General features: G+C 34.5%; 1 protein-coding gene across 1 annotated transcript; it reads left to right on the top strand.

The window, feature by feature from the left end:
- Nucleotides 1-7,054: 7,054 nt before the first annotated feature.
- On the top strand, nucleotides 7,055-16,066 carry LOC126832163 (tetraspanin-1). The gene is made up of 9 exons (XM_050562869.1): nucleotides 7,055-7,185; nucleotides 8,310-8,454; nucleotides 9,608-9,871; nucleotides 10,195-10,269; nucleotides 11,015-11,122; nucleotides 11,371-11,571; nucleotides 12,477-12,560; nucleotides 14,442-14,501; nucleotides 15,246-16,066. The coding sequence occupies exons 2-8, from the start codon at nucleotides 8,392-8,394 to the stop codon at nucleotides 14,499-14,501; spliced, it is 855 nt and encodes a 284-aa protein (XP_050418826.1). The 5' UTR covers nucleotides 7,055-7,185; nucleotides 8,310-8,391; the 3' UTR covers nucleotides 15,246-16,066.
- Nucleotides 16,067-21,095: the final 5,029 nt, after the last annotated feature.

Raw genomic sequence — 21,095 nt, 5'->3', positions numbered from 1 at the left:
GTGGATTTTAGTCCAGTTCTTCAGTCATTTCGGGACTAACATATGGTTTAATTTCGTCAATAATTCGCTTGCGTGTAGGTGGCTTTAGCAGTGGGAGGAAACAAGAGGCCCCGGAGAACACCCACGAGGTTGGACATGCGATCTTAATCCTTGTCACGACACTTGATTCAATGACAGACCTTCTGATCCAACGCACACGCGTTAACCATTCGCCCCCCCCCCCTCTCATGATAGAGTTATGTATGAGATTGAATGCGTCGATTTTTATATCAGCTAATTACATAATATGCTACTTCAAGAACGAAAATAATGTAAATATTGAAAACAAATGGCTATGATATCGTTTTGTGGTGAGTATTTATGCAAATCAAAACGGCTTGATTGAAAAAAACAACATATCAGAGTGAATCGACAGAGGTTAGATTGCCTGACATTACGAATTGTTAAAAAAAAAACGAGCAGGCATTGCATTCCTGTTCTTTTTTTATGATATATTGTCTAGTTGAGTATGGTGTATGCATATATATATACGGATCGAAGGTCAGATTCCTGTGCAAAGGGTTTCAATGGTCAACCTCATAACAGCTTTAAAGCAAGACATTGCCTGTTGTTGCTCACTATTTTGGAGAGTGTCAGCATGAAAGAAAATTTGTGGAAGATTTGAAATGGTGTTTAATGGTTAGTTAGCACCAACCGGTCAAAGACACAAGAATTAGCATTAAATCAATATGAGACCTTTTGGTGATCTTCATCCATTTGGTGACGGGACAATTTTGAATCATATCCCTTTATTCATTAAGGTCGTTTTGGCGTCTGATATGCATGTAGCATAGAACCAAAATATAACATATTCAATTGTGACAAGAAATGGAAATCTGACCTAAAGTACTTTTCAGTGAAATTAACCTTTGAGCGTGAGGTCCATAGATGACATCTACGTGTTTTTAACTTCGATATTATTGGAAAAAGGAACAAAGTCAAAAGTACGTAAACTTGCCCCTTCAAGACACCCATGCCTAACTTCTGAGCCTGCCTCAGTAAAAGATGTAGAGCCGCAGAAGTCCATGAAGAAAACCAAGACTCACACCCATCTCACCCCTGAGCAAGAAGAAGGCATGGTGGTATGATTGAAGGTCAACGAGATCCGCTATACCAAAAACCTGACGTGGCCGCACTGCTAATTATTGATGCTCGGTCACGTCACGTTGTAACACGTCCCTAGTAGGCATCGAGTACGGCAATTATTCCGGTCATAGTACGTCCATCTCATTTTAAGTCACAACGTCTAATTGCATGACGGGGAAAATTCTGAACAGGCTCAAAGTTCTAGAACACCCTTCCCATCGAAGCCAGTTCGAGCTGGTCCAAGAAGTTCTTAAACAGATCGTAAAGATTTTCTACTACATTGGCAACATTTGTGAGAAGTAGTTTGGTGCGACGGGGGCTTTAACCAAACGTCTCATGATGAATGTGTTCGTAGGCTACAGCGTTACTTCCTCGTCCCGTTGTAACGTCTACAACACATCTGATCATCCGTATTTTTATTGTCCTGTCGGATCTATCTTTAGCTGTAGTCTGGTCGGGGTAGAAAATTTGCGGGAAGAAATTCCTACCCAAATGATTTCTTCATTTTCTGAAACAACTATGTCCCTAGTGTTCCAGAAAAATTTTCCCCGCCGATCGGAGTTGAGCAAAATTTTTTTACAGCATTTTGAAATTTTGACACCCTGGGTCAACATAATGAAACTGAAAACCATTTATAACTTCAAAAATATCAATTTTACAGCCTAGAAATATATTATCAACATAGGAAAGTGATACCAAGGAATCCAGAAATGACGTCAATAGTAATGTACGACGTCACCGTGACGTCAGAATACAAAATGGCGGAACTATGACGCCACTGTGATGTCAAAATTCAAAATGGCGGAGACGTGTTGTGAATAAAGCAAGCAAATAGACAAGAGGAATAAAATATTCATTCGGATCATTTGTTCTACCCCGTACCAATTTCATCTTCTAAATCAATGCTGATTTGTTCGCTATTGAGACAACCCTCCCCGTGGCATCCTCCACACGCTTCAACACATTTCAAACCATTCTGTGTACAAGAACGTGACGAGCATTGTTGTTTCAACGATTTACATTTACACCAGATGAAATTCAGAACGTTGTCTGGTGCTGATGGAAGAACAGTCGCGATGGGAACGTATCTATTCTCTATCACTTGCCAACCCCAATTCACAGGATCGACGCCATCGTCTAGTTCATCCCAAATTCTAACCTGAACATGAATGCGGTGAGCATGCTGCTCGGCCGCAGCAGCTGTTGAGTGAAGTCTATTGATTTGAATGGAAATGTTTTCAGCGATCATAGCTTTGTACCTTAGGTACCGGACTTTAGTCGGAGATATCTCATTTTTGTGACCATACATTGACATTGCACAGAATAACCTTTCCCCAGCTTCAGATACTTCGAACTGGGAACTTCCAGGTGAAGCTATTGTCTTGCTAGCTTCCTGAAAGATGTCACTGTTCGTATGTTTAAGAAGTCCCAATTTACCGAATCCGAAACAACCAGATTTCCCTCACCAAATTGTCGTATTTGGTTCATAGCTGTCGAACACGACTATTGGCGAGGGAAATCTTTTTACAAATGACCGATAGTTTTCTAAGATGTTGGAGATATTCGTACCCTTATTCTACCTTACAAAGTTGATTAGCAGACCTCCATCAATGACAGTTATTTCACTGGCGAGCGAAGTGTTCGAAACGGGTGAAACGTTCTTGAGCAAATGCTCAGCGAGATCGGACTTGGTTACATGTCGCATGAAAGCTCCTGCAAACAGTGAGGACGGGAAGGCACTCAACTCATATTTGAAGAACTGTTGAATATCTGTACCTGTGCGCTGTGCCACCGTAATACATCTTTGGAAAAGAACTTCTGGTTGCACTCGCACTGTCGTGCCTTGAACTTTAACACCTGGCTTCAGGTCCCTCGCCAATCGTCGTGTTCAGCGTCTATGAACCAAATATTAAGGATCATGAGCACGAGCGCCGAGCTGCTACGTCTAAATATAGGAGCAGTGACATTTCTCTGAAATCGGACACCACAGTTATCTATAGTCAAGCCCAGTTTCTGGCCAACACTGAAAACAAAATCCGTCTAATCAATCAAGTGGTCAACGATCTTGAATTTTGACATCACAGTGACGTCATAGTTCCGCCATTTTTTATTCTGACGTCACGGTGACGTCGTACGCAAAGCCCTGTATAGGGAAAGTTACGACAACTCATTTACAGGCGCCATTTTGGTGTCCCAACTATAACGCCATAAAAACTATGACGTCATGGCGTCATATAGCTTTACTTAACAAAACGTTTTATTTTTTTCTTGGTATAACGTTTTACGGGCTACAGTTCATCATAAACAAATTGCAAAAGTAACCAATGCAGTTTGGTTCAATGATAAATATGTCAGACGAAATCATACTCAAATTCGGCCAAAATGACATGATTAACAGAATTCAATTTGGTGTTCTTCAGGAATTTTCGGAGAGTGGTTATGCAAGCGAAATGTGTGGAAAAATCGAATTTGACAAACATCAATAAAAAAAATGTATTTGTCATTTGGTGGCGGGCATTTCTTTCAATATGACTGCCAAATTTGGTAAAAGAATATCATTCTAAAAAATAAAAATTAAAATGAAAAAAACAACATTAATTTGGTAATAAAAGGGCAGCGATAATTCATTTTAGGTACATTGAAATGTTGGCAATAAAGATAATATCATAGTTTTTAGTTACACATTGTTTACCAACCACCCATAGATCCTTTAATGACAATAAATCATATCCTTTATTCAGCTCGACGCTATACCGGTATTTAAAATGATTGGATGCAGTTCGTTTAACTTGAATGTAGATATTATATATCTATGTTGCATATATAGGACTTTTCGGTTGAATCATATCTTAGAAGTATCTTATTTCATAGTTTTACGTATTTGTCGACATTATAAAGGTATACTTGTTCTATTGTTTCATTTAGCCTATGCGTTTTCTTGTTTCACTTGACTAAACAACTAAACACAAAATTTTGTAGGAATGTATATAGGCTTTTATAGATTGAAAAAAAAGCTGATAAAAATTGAGATGTGTGGAACATGTTCGAGGCGATTTGTAACAAATCTCAGACACGATATATATTTGATACTAGTTGAGCATCAGAACAACATGATTATTTCATTGGAAATGGGGCGCAAATAGCCAAAAGAGTCCTTCACTGGGCCCCTTCAATATCTGTCTACCTGTGGAATAACATGTACATTATTTGTATCTGTTAAATTTTTGCGGTTTATATATTAGATTATTATTATTATTTACCCATGGGCGGGGAGTGATAACATCTTACCCCAAACAAATTGCAAAAGAAACCAGAAAGTTTCGGAGAGCGATATCTCGTATCAAATGTCACTGATGAAACATATGCCCGAAACACATGTCACGCTAGACACCTTTTATTTGAATTACACTGATTTTACACTGATTTTAAGTTACACTGATTTTAAATGTTTTATCCATTAGTCAATTTAAATAAATTTCTATTTTCGAAAAATTGATGATACAATTAATGATTGATGACTGAAAACTGACACACAATCCGGAATGACTCCAGACCAAAAATCATGGAATTTCAGGCATTTATTTTGCCGGCTAGAAGGCAAAAAGGTTGTATCTCCCAAATTACTATTTAAATTTTCATTTTTCACTTTACCCGTCTGCACAAAAAATCTGATTTTTAAAAGCGTATGCAATTTAATTGCGCTTTTATTTGGTGTATCTTTTATTTCACTTTCTTATGAATTAGACTATTCTTATAACAATAATGTGCGCTTTCTGTATAATAATAATAATAATAGTTTGTTCAGCTATACTTTTCGTTTAAAAAATGTATACTATGACATATCTGTATACATACTTGTCGGGGGAAGCCAACTTCGACACAACAATAAAATAGATAGTAGGTACAAATACTTGGGACCCAAGATGGCGTCTAACTACACTTGAGGTCATATTTTCATGACGTCATATGAAATTTCTGGCTTCACAATTGTCGCAACTTTATCTATAATATTATACGGCTTTGGTCGTACGTTACTTTTGACGTCATTTCTGGATTCCTTGGTATCACTTTCCTTTATGTTGATAATACATTTCTAGACTGTAAAATTGATATTTTTGAAGTTATAAATGGTTTTCATTTTCATTATGTTGACCCAGGGGGTGAAAAGTTCAAAGTGCTGTAAAAAATTTTGCTCAACTCCGATCCGCGGGGAAAATTTTTCTGGAACACTAGGGAAATAGTTGTTTCAGAAAATGAAGAAATCATTTGGGTAGGAATTTTTTCCCACAAAGCTGGATTTGTCACCTTCTCCAACCAGCCTACTGCCTCAGGATGTTCTATAGCTATGCCAGTAATCAGATCTTCCAGACCATTTTCCGCAATCAGATATGCCAGTCCTAACACCATTAACTGAATCTTCTGAATCATTGGTTGTCTACGGCATTGCTCACATATTGTACTTAATGCCGACGGACGTCTCGATACACTACACATACAAATGGTAACAAAACAGACTTCATACAAGGTAATAATAATATGGTTTTTTTTTATGAAATAACTGGACGTGTAACCATCCGCAGAATTTATTATCAAAGGATACACAATGTAAACCAGGAATACAGCAATATATTTAAATCGATTGACGACAGATCTAAATCCTTGGAGATACAGGCATATGTTGTCATTCCGCAGGACAAGATGATAAGAAACCCTTGTGAAATGACTGAAGCTGTACCATAATACAAGAAATAGTGGGATCCGCTGAATATCCAACAATACGACGAGCGACCTTCAACACGGTTCATTAATAGTGGAGTGACAAGGATTACAGTATAATGACGTAGTTTAAAGAAAACAAGTATGACAGGTACCACCAAACGGTACCCTGGGTATCACAGAGTGCTGAATATCGATACAAGGTCAAATTCGTCATAAATTACATATCATATTGTGTTATACGAAACATGACAGCACAGGACTCCCTATAACAAGTTTATAAAATTTAGTAAAATTGTGACGCTGGAAAAATTATGAATTTGCATAGAGATATTCCAATGACGAAATCGACAATGCCATCAAGTTCAGAGAAATGTTCATTTTCCACCTTGTGATTCATTGAAAACATCCTGGGAATATATTAAATAAAACTCCCGGACATACAAAATGAGTACCGATGAATAAGCCATGGAATAATCAGATAGTTTTTCCCCGGTATATTTATTATATAAAACATTTAAAACAAACTTAAACCAACCGTATTTGACAAATTTATACCTGATGTTTAAAAGATTCGTTTTTCCACATAGTTCGGTTGTATTTCCGAGAACGTTTTAAAATATGAATATAGTTATAGATTATGAAACGAGTGAAACGTGGTACAAAATGTCTGTAACATAAAACATGTAAACGGATCTATTTATAGATGCATTATGTACTGATTGATAAAATTATATTTCCCATTTAACGTGATTTGACTACATAATTACGTCTTCATATGCAAATTAGATTGCTTGTAAAATTTGAAATAAATCTGTTGAGCCATTGCCGAGATGTAGACGTTTTAATTTCAAATAATACCTATTGTTTTCAACGATATTAAAGGGGTGTACTTTAAGCTAGCCGGTGATTATATTTTCGAATTTTAGGCGAGTTTACGTTTTATTTTGAAGATGTTATTTAAAATTAATGTATTTTCTTTGTAAGGGTGATATTTGAGAAAATAATTCTGATACTATCAGTCATAATTTTGAAAAAAGCATCCGTAATTATAGCACTTCATAAACTGCATTAAATAACTGTTATTTTCTCTTATTATTATTATGAATATGACTTCATTTTTATTTATACTTAACGTGTCATTTAAAGGGACGTTCTTTGTGCATTATATACAGCAAAACATAATCTCACAATAGATTCTTTTCATTGTAATCTTCTAAAGCCTGCACGAATATATGACTCGGTATTATATATTTATACCTTGTAAGGTATATAAGTTTTTAAATTCCTGGTATAGAAGTCAATGATATTACATCGGTTCAAATAGTAACACACGGTAAAAAGGTAAGACAATTATATATTATTTTACTTATTACATACAACACACACATCTATGTTGAGATTCTGGTAGGGTAAAAAAAAAGTCCAAGAGGGAAACTCATTTGCATCTTGTATTAGACCGCTGATGAATGTGAGCCTAATCCAAGAAACGCGTTGGCCAGTTTCATATCAAAGGCCGCCATGAAATCTACCCTTTCGTGAGTAGCAGCGCGTTTAGACATGTTACCCTGTTTAAATTGCGATGGAATGACGCCCTATATCAAACTCGGCTTCACTCGCTGTGAATCAAAATTTACCCGGAAAGTTTTTATCCTATGGTTGCCAGATGAGAATTTTGAATTTTGTCAACATGGCAACCCTTATTTAAAGGGAAATGACCACCAAAATACTTGGTCCCGCGTAATTTGTCTTGCTTCATGATTAGAAAATCAAAATAAACCACAGAAACTACAAATTGTCGCTCATGTTTGCCGTATAATCAAAGGAACGCGTATAAGCGCGCCGGAGGCGCGAAAAAAGTGCAATTCTCGTGAAGGGCTCTTTACAAGATTTTAATTTTTTCGGATTTTAATTGCTACAGTGGTCTAATACAAGATGCAAATGAGTTTCCCTCTTGGACTTTTTTTTTTACCCTACCAGAATCTCAACATAGATGTGCACATATAATTGCCAGTTTCTGGACTCATGGATTAAGATATCTCTGTTTTGTAAAATTCATATTAATTGTTTTAAAATTCTAAATTAAAAAGATGTATTGTAAATTTCGTTGAAGTTCATAACAATGTTATCTAGGGATTAAATCCTGTAAACTAGGTTAATAAAGACGTGAATACGACACTGGCAAAGGGAAACTATATACGTCGGACATTTCAGAGCGAGACTTCCTGGTTAGCGAGCCAACTCACTCCCAACATGTTAAACATAACAACGTATAATTGTGAATTTTAAGTTATCAGCCACGATAGCAGTGGATTCGATTTTTTGTTCTGCTACATTTTTGGGCAAATAAATAAACCGTTAAAATATTACAACCTTACAATCAGATTCATATCTTTGGTATGTTTTATTTTAAATACTAAATCTAGGTCATTATTTTTTCTTGTGCCCTCTGTTATTTCTATTTTCAGGAAAATAATACGTACAGATAACTCTTGACTGAATCCGTCCTCACTGACTTCATAATATACACTACGATTTTAACGAGCCAACATGTGTACCTGTTTCGCTTCAATAGGACGTCTGCTTATTTCTATTCTAAGTGGAGTATTCGCTGTAAGTATTAATATATACCTCATCAAAGAAACACCACCGCCACCACCCCACCACCCCACCACCCCATTACGACCATCATCAATACAAGAATGATAACCAATGAGGCAATGACCATTACTAATTCCACTGTGTAATGATCATCTTATTTTTTGGCTTAGTGGGTAAGACGCTGGCTCGCTAGCCCGGAGGTCGCGTGTTCGAGAAAGTTCATCGGGATTTTCCGGCGTGGTATCCCCTTGTCAGTAGCGCAGCTGTGTAGTCATTCGGATGGGACGAAAACCCGAGGACCCGTGTATACATTGGCGTGCACGTAAAAGATCCTTGGCAGTTGAAATCCAGTATAAGAGTAGGCAAAAGTGCCGCTACCCGGGCAAAATTTCCCTCATAGTACACTGCGTGGCGTATACCCTTCTTCATTATCCCAGTCGGAACAGAATTGTAGTACGTTAAACCCCATTTCATTTCATTTTCATTTCATGTTATTTTTACCATCCTCATCATCGTTATCATCATAAACAAGAAATTAAGCTAACCGTAGCCATATATTCAAATATTTTTCAGTTAATTGGAGTAGTACTTTTTTCATAAATGAGGACGCCTTTTCCTTTTGATTTTCAATATTGGCGAATAACGAAAAACAGTTAGCTCGATTTTTGATTTGTTTAATTCGTTTTTTAAAAAAAAGATTTAATTGAATGTTTCTGGTGACACGCTTGAAATCTGCTTTTTGAGAATTAGAAAACTGATTTAATTGAATGTTTTTGGAGGGGACATTCTAAAAATCTGCTTTTTTGAGATTCCAATCTAATTATCAAAAACAAGCATAAAGCGGTTTATGTGAATCCACTGCTCAGACATCGTCATTGTGATTTTTTTTAGTTCGTGTTGCAAAATTGATTTAATTAAATTTGTTTCGGAGACATTCAATATATATCCTTAAAATCTGCTTTTTTTGAGATCCCAATCTGAATATCGAAAAACGGACCAATATCGACAACTATTATAGAAAAGGCAGTTGCAGGAATTCTCATTTATGGTTTCTATGTACTTGTTTTTCGTTATTCACTAATATCGAAAAACAAGCAGAAAAGTCAGTTATCATCATAAACAAGAAATTAAGCTAACCGTAGCCATATATTCAAATATTTTTCAGTTAATTGGAGTAGTACTTTTTTCATTGGGTATTATCATGAAGGTGAAACCTAGTTTACTTGATTCATCATTACAATCAGCACAGGGATCATTACAACAAGCCGCTGCTTTAGCTAGTTTCCCAGTACCATCAACAGATATAAATATCAACGATTTGGTTGGAAAATTGACAATTGTTCTCATTGTTCTGGGTTTGTTTTTCCTAATTGTTGGTATTTTAGGAATCATTGGAGCCTACTGTGAAGTTCGAATTGTATTAATTGTGGTAAGAAATGTCAATGTATTCTTTTTCTTTACACGTCTTTCAGTAAAATAAACCCATGTTTTCAAGCACGGATCCAGAACTTCGTGTTTGAGTCGAAGGCCAGTTGGCGCTGAGCGGGCCGAGCCAAAAATACTTGTAGACCAAACCCTTAGACCATCAAAACCCCTTCGCTAAGGGCCATTTGCCTTCCTTATTGACAGATTGTAGGTAAATATTTTGTTACTGTTTGGTTTAAATACCTTATTGAAAGTACTTTCCTGCTTTGTGTTTCCTTCCTTTGTTACAAACTCACAAATTCAGTGACGTTTGTTATTTTCTTTCAGTATGTAATTGTTGTGATTCTACTACTGCTCAGTCAGCTTCTCCTAGTAATTATTGTTTTTGAATATCGAGAATTGGTAAGTCAAAATACTAATTACTGCCATTTTGAGACTAAAAACTAATTTTTTTTACGAATATTGTTCAGGACGCCTGTGGAATTCTATTATCTTTTCTACAGCCACCCATCCACCAAAAAGTGAGTAAAATCAAAGAAGCGAAAATTAACAAAACCCCTAAAACGGAACACATTTTAGTAGTAAATCACATTACAAGATAGTTTCCAATAGAACGTTTACAACGCAAACCGAAAAGAAAACACGACGTCCGAACTTAATACTAGAAGCTTACATCCCACCCCGAAAGAAGATAAATAACCTGTCAGATTTGATTTCAACTGGACGCCTCTCGTGTACGTGTATATCTGATAGTACATCCTTAATCAGAACATTATAGTAACGATGCGTCTTTTGATTTTTCTCTAAGATATTGAATTTCTTAAAGCTAAATCAACACCAATATGTACGCATATTAATTATTTAACATTGATTAAGAAATCAAAATCAAAATACCAACACTAAATACTCTCGCGGCTAGGATTCAATCGGATTAAGAATAGGCCCATCAATAATTATGCGCGGACAACAAAATGGCTTATGATTAAGCGATGTTCATAGATCGATGAAATTTCAATCCAACATATCTTTGTAAATATTGAACAGAATTGAACCATTCCTATTAGAGATTCATCTTTCAAAATATTGTATCTTCCAAATAATTCATATTGCTCAAAACAGACGCAGTGACATTTTTATGTTATTTCAGTTTGATTCAACATTAAAGGAACATATTAAGGAAGTTGTTAAGAACGACTATACTGGGATCAACGGTACAAGTGCTGGTAGCATGGCTTTGAATATATTGATGATTTCTGTAAGTCACTTATGTTTTATGTCAGCGTGTCCGAAATGCTCAGTTAAATTAGAGTCAAACCTTTTGCTGCTTGTTGAATATATTGTACGAAGTTCTAACTACATGTATAGTCTGCTTTGTGCACAACACCTGGAATTTAGGACTATTGTTTCGGCCAACGATTTGATTTTTCTAGAACCCCACCCATCATGCAGGCTGTCTTGTGTATTTTGTTGTATTAGAGTATTTTGGTTATATTATTTTATTAGCAAGGTTGTTGTGGAATTGATAACTATACGGACTTTAGTGAAGAAAATGCCCCAAATTGGCAATTCCGATCTTTTAAAGATAAGGATGGAATGCAACATAATCTTGTAACCCCCATGGTCTGCTGTAAGAATACAAGTCAGGCACCAAGCTGTGCTGAAACACCTGATGCTACAGATGTTAACAAGAATAATTATAACAAGGTAAGTGACGGTCATCATAAAACACTTGTATACTGTTAGGGGAGTCATGGTGGCTCAGTGAGTAGGATGTTGGCTCACTAACATGGAGGTCCCGTATTCGATCCTTGCGTTGGCCGAGAAAGTTCATCGTTTTTTTCGGCGTGGTTCCCCCTTTTCAGTGGTGCATGACGGTAGAGCCTGGCAAGGAACAACGTATAGACGTTAGGATTGGACGAAAAACCAAGGTCCGGTGACACGTTGGTGTGCACGTAAAAGAACCATTGACAGATGGAATTCGAAATAAGAGTAGGTCGTAGTGCCGCTGTCCGGGAAAAATTCCCCTCTTAGAAGATTGCACGACACATGCCCGTTTTCAATAGCCCAGAAGGGACAGAACAGTAGGACGTTAAACCCTATTTCATTTCAGTTTCATCTTTGTATGTATAAGGGTCAATAGCACCATAGATGCCGAGATATTAATAAGGTAATCGATATCGTTGCGATGATTTCATCCCCTTTGCAGAGTTAATTGAATCAATGCGCAATGTTGTATGTCGTTATTTTGTTTTGTTTGCGTTAAGATATTGTAATTCTGAAACCCTGTCAACATATTTTGCGAACATATTGTGTCGAGATAATACGGTGAACTAGAATATGTTGAGAAAGTTTTAATATAGCAATATCTTGGCACAGACGTGTGAATTGAAAACAAAATGACGGCATACAACATAATAACGCATTGATTCAGTTAACCCGGAAAAAATATATTAGTGAAACTTTAAGAGTTTTTAGGAACAACGTATTTTAAAGGTGGGCCATGGGCCTACAAAAGGAAACCATTTTTTTTTGACGAAATCGTGATATATGGACGTTTAGAAGTAAGACACACACCATTACAGATATTATGTTAATTTTGCTCTATATAGGGTTGTTATGATGTAATATGGCAAATTGTTAAAGATAACGAAGCTATATCTATAGGAGTAGTAGTTGGTATATGTGCATTACAGGTATTTATTGTAATTTTTATTCATTATCTGTACATTAATTTATATACAATATGTACTCTATACTAGTATGTAAACTATGCAATATACAATGTACAATGCCTTTGTTTTATTTGTATGTACAATTGTATGTGCACTGCATTGTATATACAAGAATCGTTACGCGTCTTTTCCTTGGTTTCATTAGTATTTACAATGTACTACAAGTGTACCATAATAATATCTTTAGGCATATTTAAGTCAATTTACCAGTATTTGAACTGTAGCACAATATATTTTAGGCTTAGGGTTTTTTTGTAAATTCCATGCACATTATTTTGTATGTGCTTTGGTATATATAGAGAATCTCCTACCAGTCTTTTTTGATATCAAAAAATATCAACACAAGTTGATAAAGTAACAAAAAACGTGGCTTTGAAACATTTCTGTATTGGTTTAAACTTCTTCTTTGAATTTGGTGAAAAAATGTTAAATTTAATTTTTTGATTATAGTTTTGAAAGTTGGGAATAAAAAAAAAAACAACATTACAAATGAAAATGTCTGGTATAGAGCTTATGGCAGTGTGAAACTGGATATATTCGTTGTTCGGTTTTCGGCATTGGCGAATAACAAAACAACAAGATAAAACTAATACATGTATATAAATCATAAATGAGGACGCCTTTTCCTTTTGATTTTCAATATTGGCGAATAACGAAAAACAGTTAGCTCGATTTTTGATTTGTTTAATTCGTTTTTTAAAAAAAAGATTTAATTGAATGTTTCTGGTGACACGCTTGAAATCTGCTTTTTGAGAATTAGAATACTGATTTAATTGAATGTTTTTGGAGGGGACATTCTAAAAATCTGCTTTTTTGAGATTCCAATCTAATTATCAAAAACAAGCATAAAGCGGTTTATGTGAATCCACTGCTCAGACATCGTCATTGTGATTTTTTTTAGTTCGTGTTGCAAAATTGATTTAATTAAATTTGTTTCGGAGATATTCAATATATATCCTTAAAATCTGCTTTTTTTGAGATCCCAATCTGAATATCGAAAAACGGACCAATATCGACAACTATTATAGAAAAGGCAGTTGCAGGAATTCTCATTTATGGTTTCTATGTACTTGTTTTTCGTTATTCACTAATATCGAAAAACAAGCAGAAAAGTCAGTTCTTATGAGAATCTTCTGCTCAGGCATCCTCACTTATGATTTCTTTCATTCGTTTTAGAAAAATGATATAATTGAATTTGTTTGGGAAACATTCTGTAGAGATATACAACCTTGAAATCGGCATTTTTGAGATATCCGCCAATATTGAAAACCAAGTTACTTGTTTTTCGTTTATAGGCTAATATCAACAAATTAAAAAGGAGATCCACTGCCCAGGCATCCTCATTTATGAGTTCCTTAGTTCATTTTAGAAAACTGATTTAATTAACTGTCTCTATGAGGAATTATGTAGATATATATATATATCCTTAAAATCTACCGTTTTGATATCCAATATGGTTTCTAAATTTGCTTTATAAAACTATATTGATGAAATATGTTTGGGAGGCATTCTATGGGTTCACATCCTTTAAAATCAGCTTTTTTTTACATTTAATTGTGAACATCAAAAAAACGGACTACTTGTTTTTCGTTATGGGCCAATATTGAAAATTTTATGTATATTTATGATTAAGAAGTTAGTTTTATTATTTGATTTAATGAAATGTGTTTCTGAGTTATTCCCTATTCATTCCTGAAATCTGTTTTTTTTTTGGGGGGGGGGGGGATATACAAACCAGAATATCGAAAAACGAGTAACAATAACCCGAAATAACAAAACACCAGCACCTCAAATGAATTATAGAAGGTGGTATTTCAGTTTATATTCTTAATTTTTTTTCAGTTATTGTTAATAATATTTGGTATTATAATCATACACCAGAAAGGTAAACTACCTGTATAGGTGAGAATTTAAACTAAATTTAAAGGGAAAACCTTGTTAAAGGTCCTAGAAAGTTATAAAAATAATTATTATTCTTATGAACTGAGACAATTAAAGATGTGTGACATTCAATAAATATCAGTATATTATGTATATTCAAATATATGTTTTTGTTCTACATTTTCTTCTGGCATATTTCCTCTTTAAAGATATATTATGGGGGATTCGATAACGAGTTGGCAGTTCTCACTATAATAGTTAAAAACTAGATAATGTAAAGGCAATTTGCTGAAAATTTTATTCAAATTGATCCACTATGAACCGAGAACTAAGCGATTGAAATTTCCGCCTAGCCTCGATCATCATTACAAAAGTCAGTACGATAAACAGCATAGTCTCGATTGTCCATTTAATCGTTAAATCGTGAAGGAGAGTTTTGCAGTAAATCGGCTTATCACTAAAGATCGCAAGCTAGCGATGCCATCTAGAGTTGATTATGGCCTGGATAGGTTAATTAAGGTCTAATTAATAATTTAGATAACATTTCAGGCCTAAAGAAAGACCTGCAATAGACAGATTTAGCTCTTGCATAATGTATGTTTAACTTTAAAACCGTTAAATATTATGTAACAATCTATTTTAATAGCAGTGTACAAAAAAAAAAGAAAGAAAAAAAAAACTTCATACGAAAATTTACTCGATGTATTTAAATGACGAAAGAACACTCCTTGTTGCTCAAGTAAATAACATCATTTTATTTTTCAGTTGAAAGAAGAAGGTTTATCAAACCAGAAGACCAAACCATTTCTGTATGCCGTTCATGGAAATGTAGTCATTGAAAGAATAGTTCTATTATTTCAAATACGTACTTTAACATAAATAATTCTTGAGAAATGTTTTCAGTTTAATTCACAGATATTGTCCAATCCCTTGTGTATTACTATTATTTCTCGAATATATGTAGATATGCCCCGCAAATTCCTTGGTGATAATAGCATGACGTTTTATGACTCCGACCCTGGTAATAAGTTTAACCGATTTATCCGTATTGTAATTTGAAGGGTTTGAATCAAATTGAGCTGACTTGCCTGAACTGTTATCTGTTAAATCAGGTTATTTATAAATTTTAATCCCCTTTTTTCATAAGTTAGACTCTGCATACAACCACGTGATGACGTATTTCTAATTACATTTCGAGACATATCAGATAAAAGAAAGAACAGCGTGGTCCTGAATAGAGAATATCAATTCTATTAATTTAAAATTCAAAAGTTTTCAAAATTGTGGGTTTGCTCAGGTTGATTATGACCCCCCCATTTAACTTTTATCTCATCTATATTATAAATGAGAAATGTAGTTAAAGATATAATTTAAAAACAATGACTTTTGTAATGTAATCTCGCAAAGGTTTGAATATGAGAATTAGAACAACCCCAGGTGTTCCGATGGGTACGCAATTTGTTATTCATTTTTCTATATTTTATTCTTACATTTTCCCAAACGGTTGTTTGTATAGGAATAAATTTGACAATATATATTTCTGTAGATCACCTTGTCGAGATAAAAGCTTAATTATATGTAATAAATCGTCGTTGGATTTATCTTTCAAAATATTATCACAACCCTGATACGAGAAGCTAGGTAATATTAATTGCCATTATTATATATCGACCATAACTGTTTGTCTACCTACAAATAGAATTATTCGGGTTATTTGCACCAAGAATATCGGACAAATGTTATGAGAGAAAATACCACGCAAAAGGACATTACCCATTTACACAAATGTATGGATCACGTATGGATCATTTAGATATATATAATATTGATAGATTATGATTGGCTACTCTTTGCTATCCTTCGCTTTTATAACCTTTATATCTATGGTCACGGTCCACAATTGAAAATTATAGGTAAAGGACTGACAATCTCATACCTTGATTATTATCAATAGTTCGCTTGACATTGTGTTTGTTTTTTTCTTATCGTTATGCCAACAATATTCTAGAATACTGCGAAGATCTATCGTGAACATCGATTAACCTTACAGGTAAGTTGGATGGTCATTTTTCTTGTTATACCCAGCATTATGTTTATTTAAACTGTTCTGAAAATTTAGCGTGGGAAAGCAGCCTAAGAGTTGAAGGGTTAAGCGTGAATATTAAACGGAAAAAACTAACGATTCCAGAACAAGACAATCTTAGTCAAATACTTAGATTATCTTCAAGTCCTGCTATTTATTTTTTTGGAGTTATAAAATACATATTATACAGATATATTCAAATATATAATATATGAAGATAGTTATACAAATGCATGAGTTAAGAACATAGATCTTGTAGGGGTTTCATTAGAGACTCTAGATTTTGAAAATATATCTTTCAGGATATTAGAAATCTGTTAATTAAATTAATGTTACTATTTTTTATAGGCAACAATCTTTAAAAATAGTTGTATAACCACCAGTTGTTTGCTTTTACTTTTAAAAGTAACGGTCTAAACATAGAACCCTGTGGTACACCACTAGGCTATATGTTTTAGCTGGCTATAGAATTAGAAATGTATGAAAAAAATTAAAAATAATATAAAGATGAACTAGACCGAAAATGTTAATAAGTTAATGCATTTTTTCAAATGTTATTCTTGTGATGTTGCAATATAGACAAAAAATATCTTAAGAGCTTGTGAGTGTGAGATGATTCTATCTGAATTCAGTTTAAAGAGGTCCAAATATTTACCTCAAAACAACCCAAGACAACTTAATTAAATTACCCAAAACAACCTGTATTTTGAATAAAACAGCACATTTGTATTGTCTTTTCTGTCTGTTTGAATATAAAATATTCTTTTTTTTAATAGTTCTGAAAAAAAACCTCTAGAAATAAATGGAAGACAACTCTTATTGTTATCGTAGTGGGTTCGAGATTTGTTTTTTTGTTGTATGTTTCTGATGAATTTAAATGTAATTTTTTGATTTTTAAAAGAAATTTCATCATTATATTAAATACAATTAAATTAAACAAAGATACAATTTACAAATCTGATATGACAAATGTTTGAGTTGTAAAACAAATATTCACATGTGGAAATAAGACAACAAGTAAAGAATTAAAGAAACGATCCGAACCTACTAGGGTAACAATAAAAGTTATCTTTCTTGCCTTGATTTTCCATTTATTTCTAGAGGGTAATTTTTTTTAAGAACTATTTACAAAAAAAGTAAAGTGTAGGGAATATTAATCATCTATACATATAAAAAGAAAGAAAAAACAATAAAAATGTGTTGTTTTATTCAGTTGTTTTGGGTAATTAAAGTTGTTTTGGGTTGTTTTGGATAAATCTATTGACCGAGTCTAAAGAAGAAGTATAACTTCCTTGCATTGTAGATATGTGAACACTCCAAACGAAAACATCTTTCAAATCTCCACCAGACCATGGTTTGTGCACAAACGTGTCACTACTTTCGATTCCTGGTAACTGCGTAGAACTCTGTACCTACAGATCAAAATAGAAATGCTCAAGTATAAAGATAGTTATATTTTTTAATATTAATTTATTTAGTCATTAATATATTTGTTTTGTTTAAAATTGAATCCGAATATTCATAGATTAATAATTGACTATATAATAATATAATGTGGCCATATAACATTTCAGGTATTTATAAAGTGTTTAAATGGTTCCTATCTTACCTTAATGTAAACAGTTTAACTATGTCGCGTGCCACACCCCCTAAATACACTGTGTACATATATCTAATACGATCAATTATTCCAGCTAATAAGCAGCAACACTAAAAGGCAATTGTCCACTTTATATGGCCCACCACCCAAATATCATCATATAATAATCTCGATCAACAAATAACATTATAATGTCCAATAACGAACACAAATGAAACACGTGTCGGATTTTTATGATGTAAATATTCACTTGCTCACTATTCAGTAAAAGCTAGCATTATATAAAACGCACCATCAATTATCATTGTGCACCATAATTTAAAGATGCATTATGTAAGATTTTGATAAAGAGCTGACAATCTTTGCTATAATAGTTACAAAATAGATAATGAAAAGGAATATATTTAAAATTTCAGTCAGATTACTGCATTCTGAGCGAAGTAATGACTTTTGAAGAATAGCGTTGTCTCGATTTTCACCGCTACAGTTGTAACGATAATAAACAAAGTCTCGATTATTCATTTTCAAATTAGATTATTAAATGGCGATTGTGTTTCAATCCGTTCAAAATCAAAACCACCCAATGTTCTAGATATGGGCAGGTCATGTGAATAAATGTTATAACTTATATAACATTTGAGGCCAAAAGAAAGATGTGCAATAGGTAGATTATAATGAATGAATCTTTAATGATATACTATAACCCGTTCCTTAGTTCGTGTATCTATGACAAAGTTAGATATCTATCTAATGCGAGGTTCCCACTATCACGTTTCGCGCTACGATTGAAATCCGGGTTTTAATCGTGGAGTAAACGTGGTGATCCTATCAGGTCAATATTGAGGTCAATCGCAAAGCCCAGCTTAACCGGAGCGGGGGCCTGGGCCTGACTAGAATCGCGGGGCCCCTAACGCGACGAAAAGATTATTTCATATCCTTTTGAATGGCACGCATGCGTAACCGGGAGAACGCACACTAGGTGAGTTTCTCAGCTGCGTGTTCAGGAATTTGGCAGGGGAGGGTCCGGAAAATTACAATGTCAAGTTGGACCTAAGGGGATATCACCCGAAAATTTTATAAAATCGCATGCTGACACAATATGGCGATTTATTTAGGTACATACATGATTTTATTTGATTAGAGAGGAGTGAGACTAAGAGACGGCAATGCTTCGCAGGTTTGTTTGATCGACGTATTTTTGAGTGTAGGTGTATTTTTCGAAGATTATTTTCCATCGGAATAGATCAGTTCAAACTAATTCCTTTATATTTACCGTTAAAGTCCCACTGCAGAGCACGTCATTGAAGAGATTAAAACAAAACGTATAAGCTATAGGATGTTTCTATTTTACCCATCGACAGTTTTAAAATAGTCTCAAAGTGAATCTTCTGCGTGTCCATGTTGATATTAGAATCTAGAAACTTTATACAGTAACAAATACTATGTCGGGCAGGATCATTTTCCTTTCCAATCGGGCGGGGGAGGGGTGGTTTTAACACGTGCGCTTTAGATCATAAGGTATGTCACTGACGAATAAGTGGCATGGTTTCGATCCCACTCTTGCCTAAAGACTAAAGACCCCCCCCCCTCTCTCTCTCCATTTAAGACATTAAAAAACCCCAACAAATTGTTGTATTGAAGCAGAAAGAAAAAGAAAAAACTTGCAGGCGTATATTACTGTGCCTGGCAAAAATCTATGCTAAAGCAAACTGGGGTGCTTAACGTTTGACTAGGTGCTAGTTATACAAATCTGTGAATCACTCAAAGTTGTTTACCATATCAGCCCATAATAAAACTTACATAAAGGTCTGTGTAGTTTGTACTTGTCATCTGCCCAAAAACCTTTAAGTTCGCACCTCACACGGCCTATTGATACCATATACTTTGTGAAAGACTCCGCCTATATATAAAGTGAATTTCTCTCTCATTCTATAAGAAGTCAGATTGAATAGAAATAATAGCGCTATTCATATAATCTTTAAATGTAGGGTTATATATACAACAATTTGAGCATTAGTAGAACGTATTTATAATGAGTCATGTATTTATTCTTCAATAAATAGTGGGATATGTACGTCATGAAATAAATATTTACATTCGATATAGTAACATATTATTGAATGACTTATATTTTAAGGCCAAGAGATTGATTCATTGTTATAACAAACAGTGACGAATCTCTGAATAGAGGCTCTGGCGCTGGTAATTCTTTCGTCACTCAGAATTTCATAACACATTAATTCCCGCTTTTATGTGGGCTACGAATGTAACGAATCGTCCCGAATATAAATCGTAAACGGTTCTTGAAGTTCGTGAGTGATTTTTGAAACAAAACCTTTCGCAGATCACTTTCACATGGGCTACGAATGCCACGAATCCTAAATCGTGATGTCTGAAGCAAAACCTTTCGCGGACTGGTTTCACATGAGCTACGAATGCTTGCACGAATCTTCCCGAATCCAAACGTTTCCGATTCGTAGATAAATAGTAGACGGTTCCTGAAGTTCGTAAGTGATACTTATTGGTTCATACACATTCATATTATTCGTAGCAGTTCGTAGTTAGGCCACGCAATTTTTTGTTTGTCAAAAACTTTCGTGGCAGGGCTACACATTTCGGAATTCGTAGATGCATCGTAAACCCGTCGTAGTCCCTTTTTATTGTCCGTAACAACTTTCTATTCCATTCTTTGACGAATAGTGCCAAATAACGTAAACTTTTCGTAGCTTTATCGGCATCATTCAAGGAGAGCGTAGTGTATCTGTAACTGAATTTGGCATATTCGTAATGTCAGGTTCCCACTATCACGATTCGTGCTGCAATTGAAATCGTGGTTTTCATCGTGGAGTAATCGTGGTAATCCTATCAGATCTTATCATCTATCGAGGTCAGTCAGCACGACAGTGGGAACCTAGCATAAGCAATTCGGCAG

This window comes from Patella vulgata, chromosome 9, assembly GCF_932274485.2.
Source record: "Patella vulgata chromosome 9, xgPatVulg1.2, whole genome shotgun sequence".
Taxonomy (NCBI): domain Eukaryota; kingdom Metazoa; phylum Mollusca; class Gastropoda; family Patellidae; genus Patella; species Patella vulgata.
The sequence above is the reverse complement of the archived record's forward strand: the minus strand, read 5'-3'. Positions and strand labels throughout refer to the sequence as shown.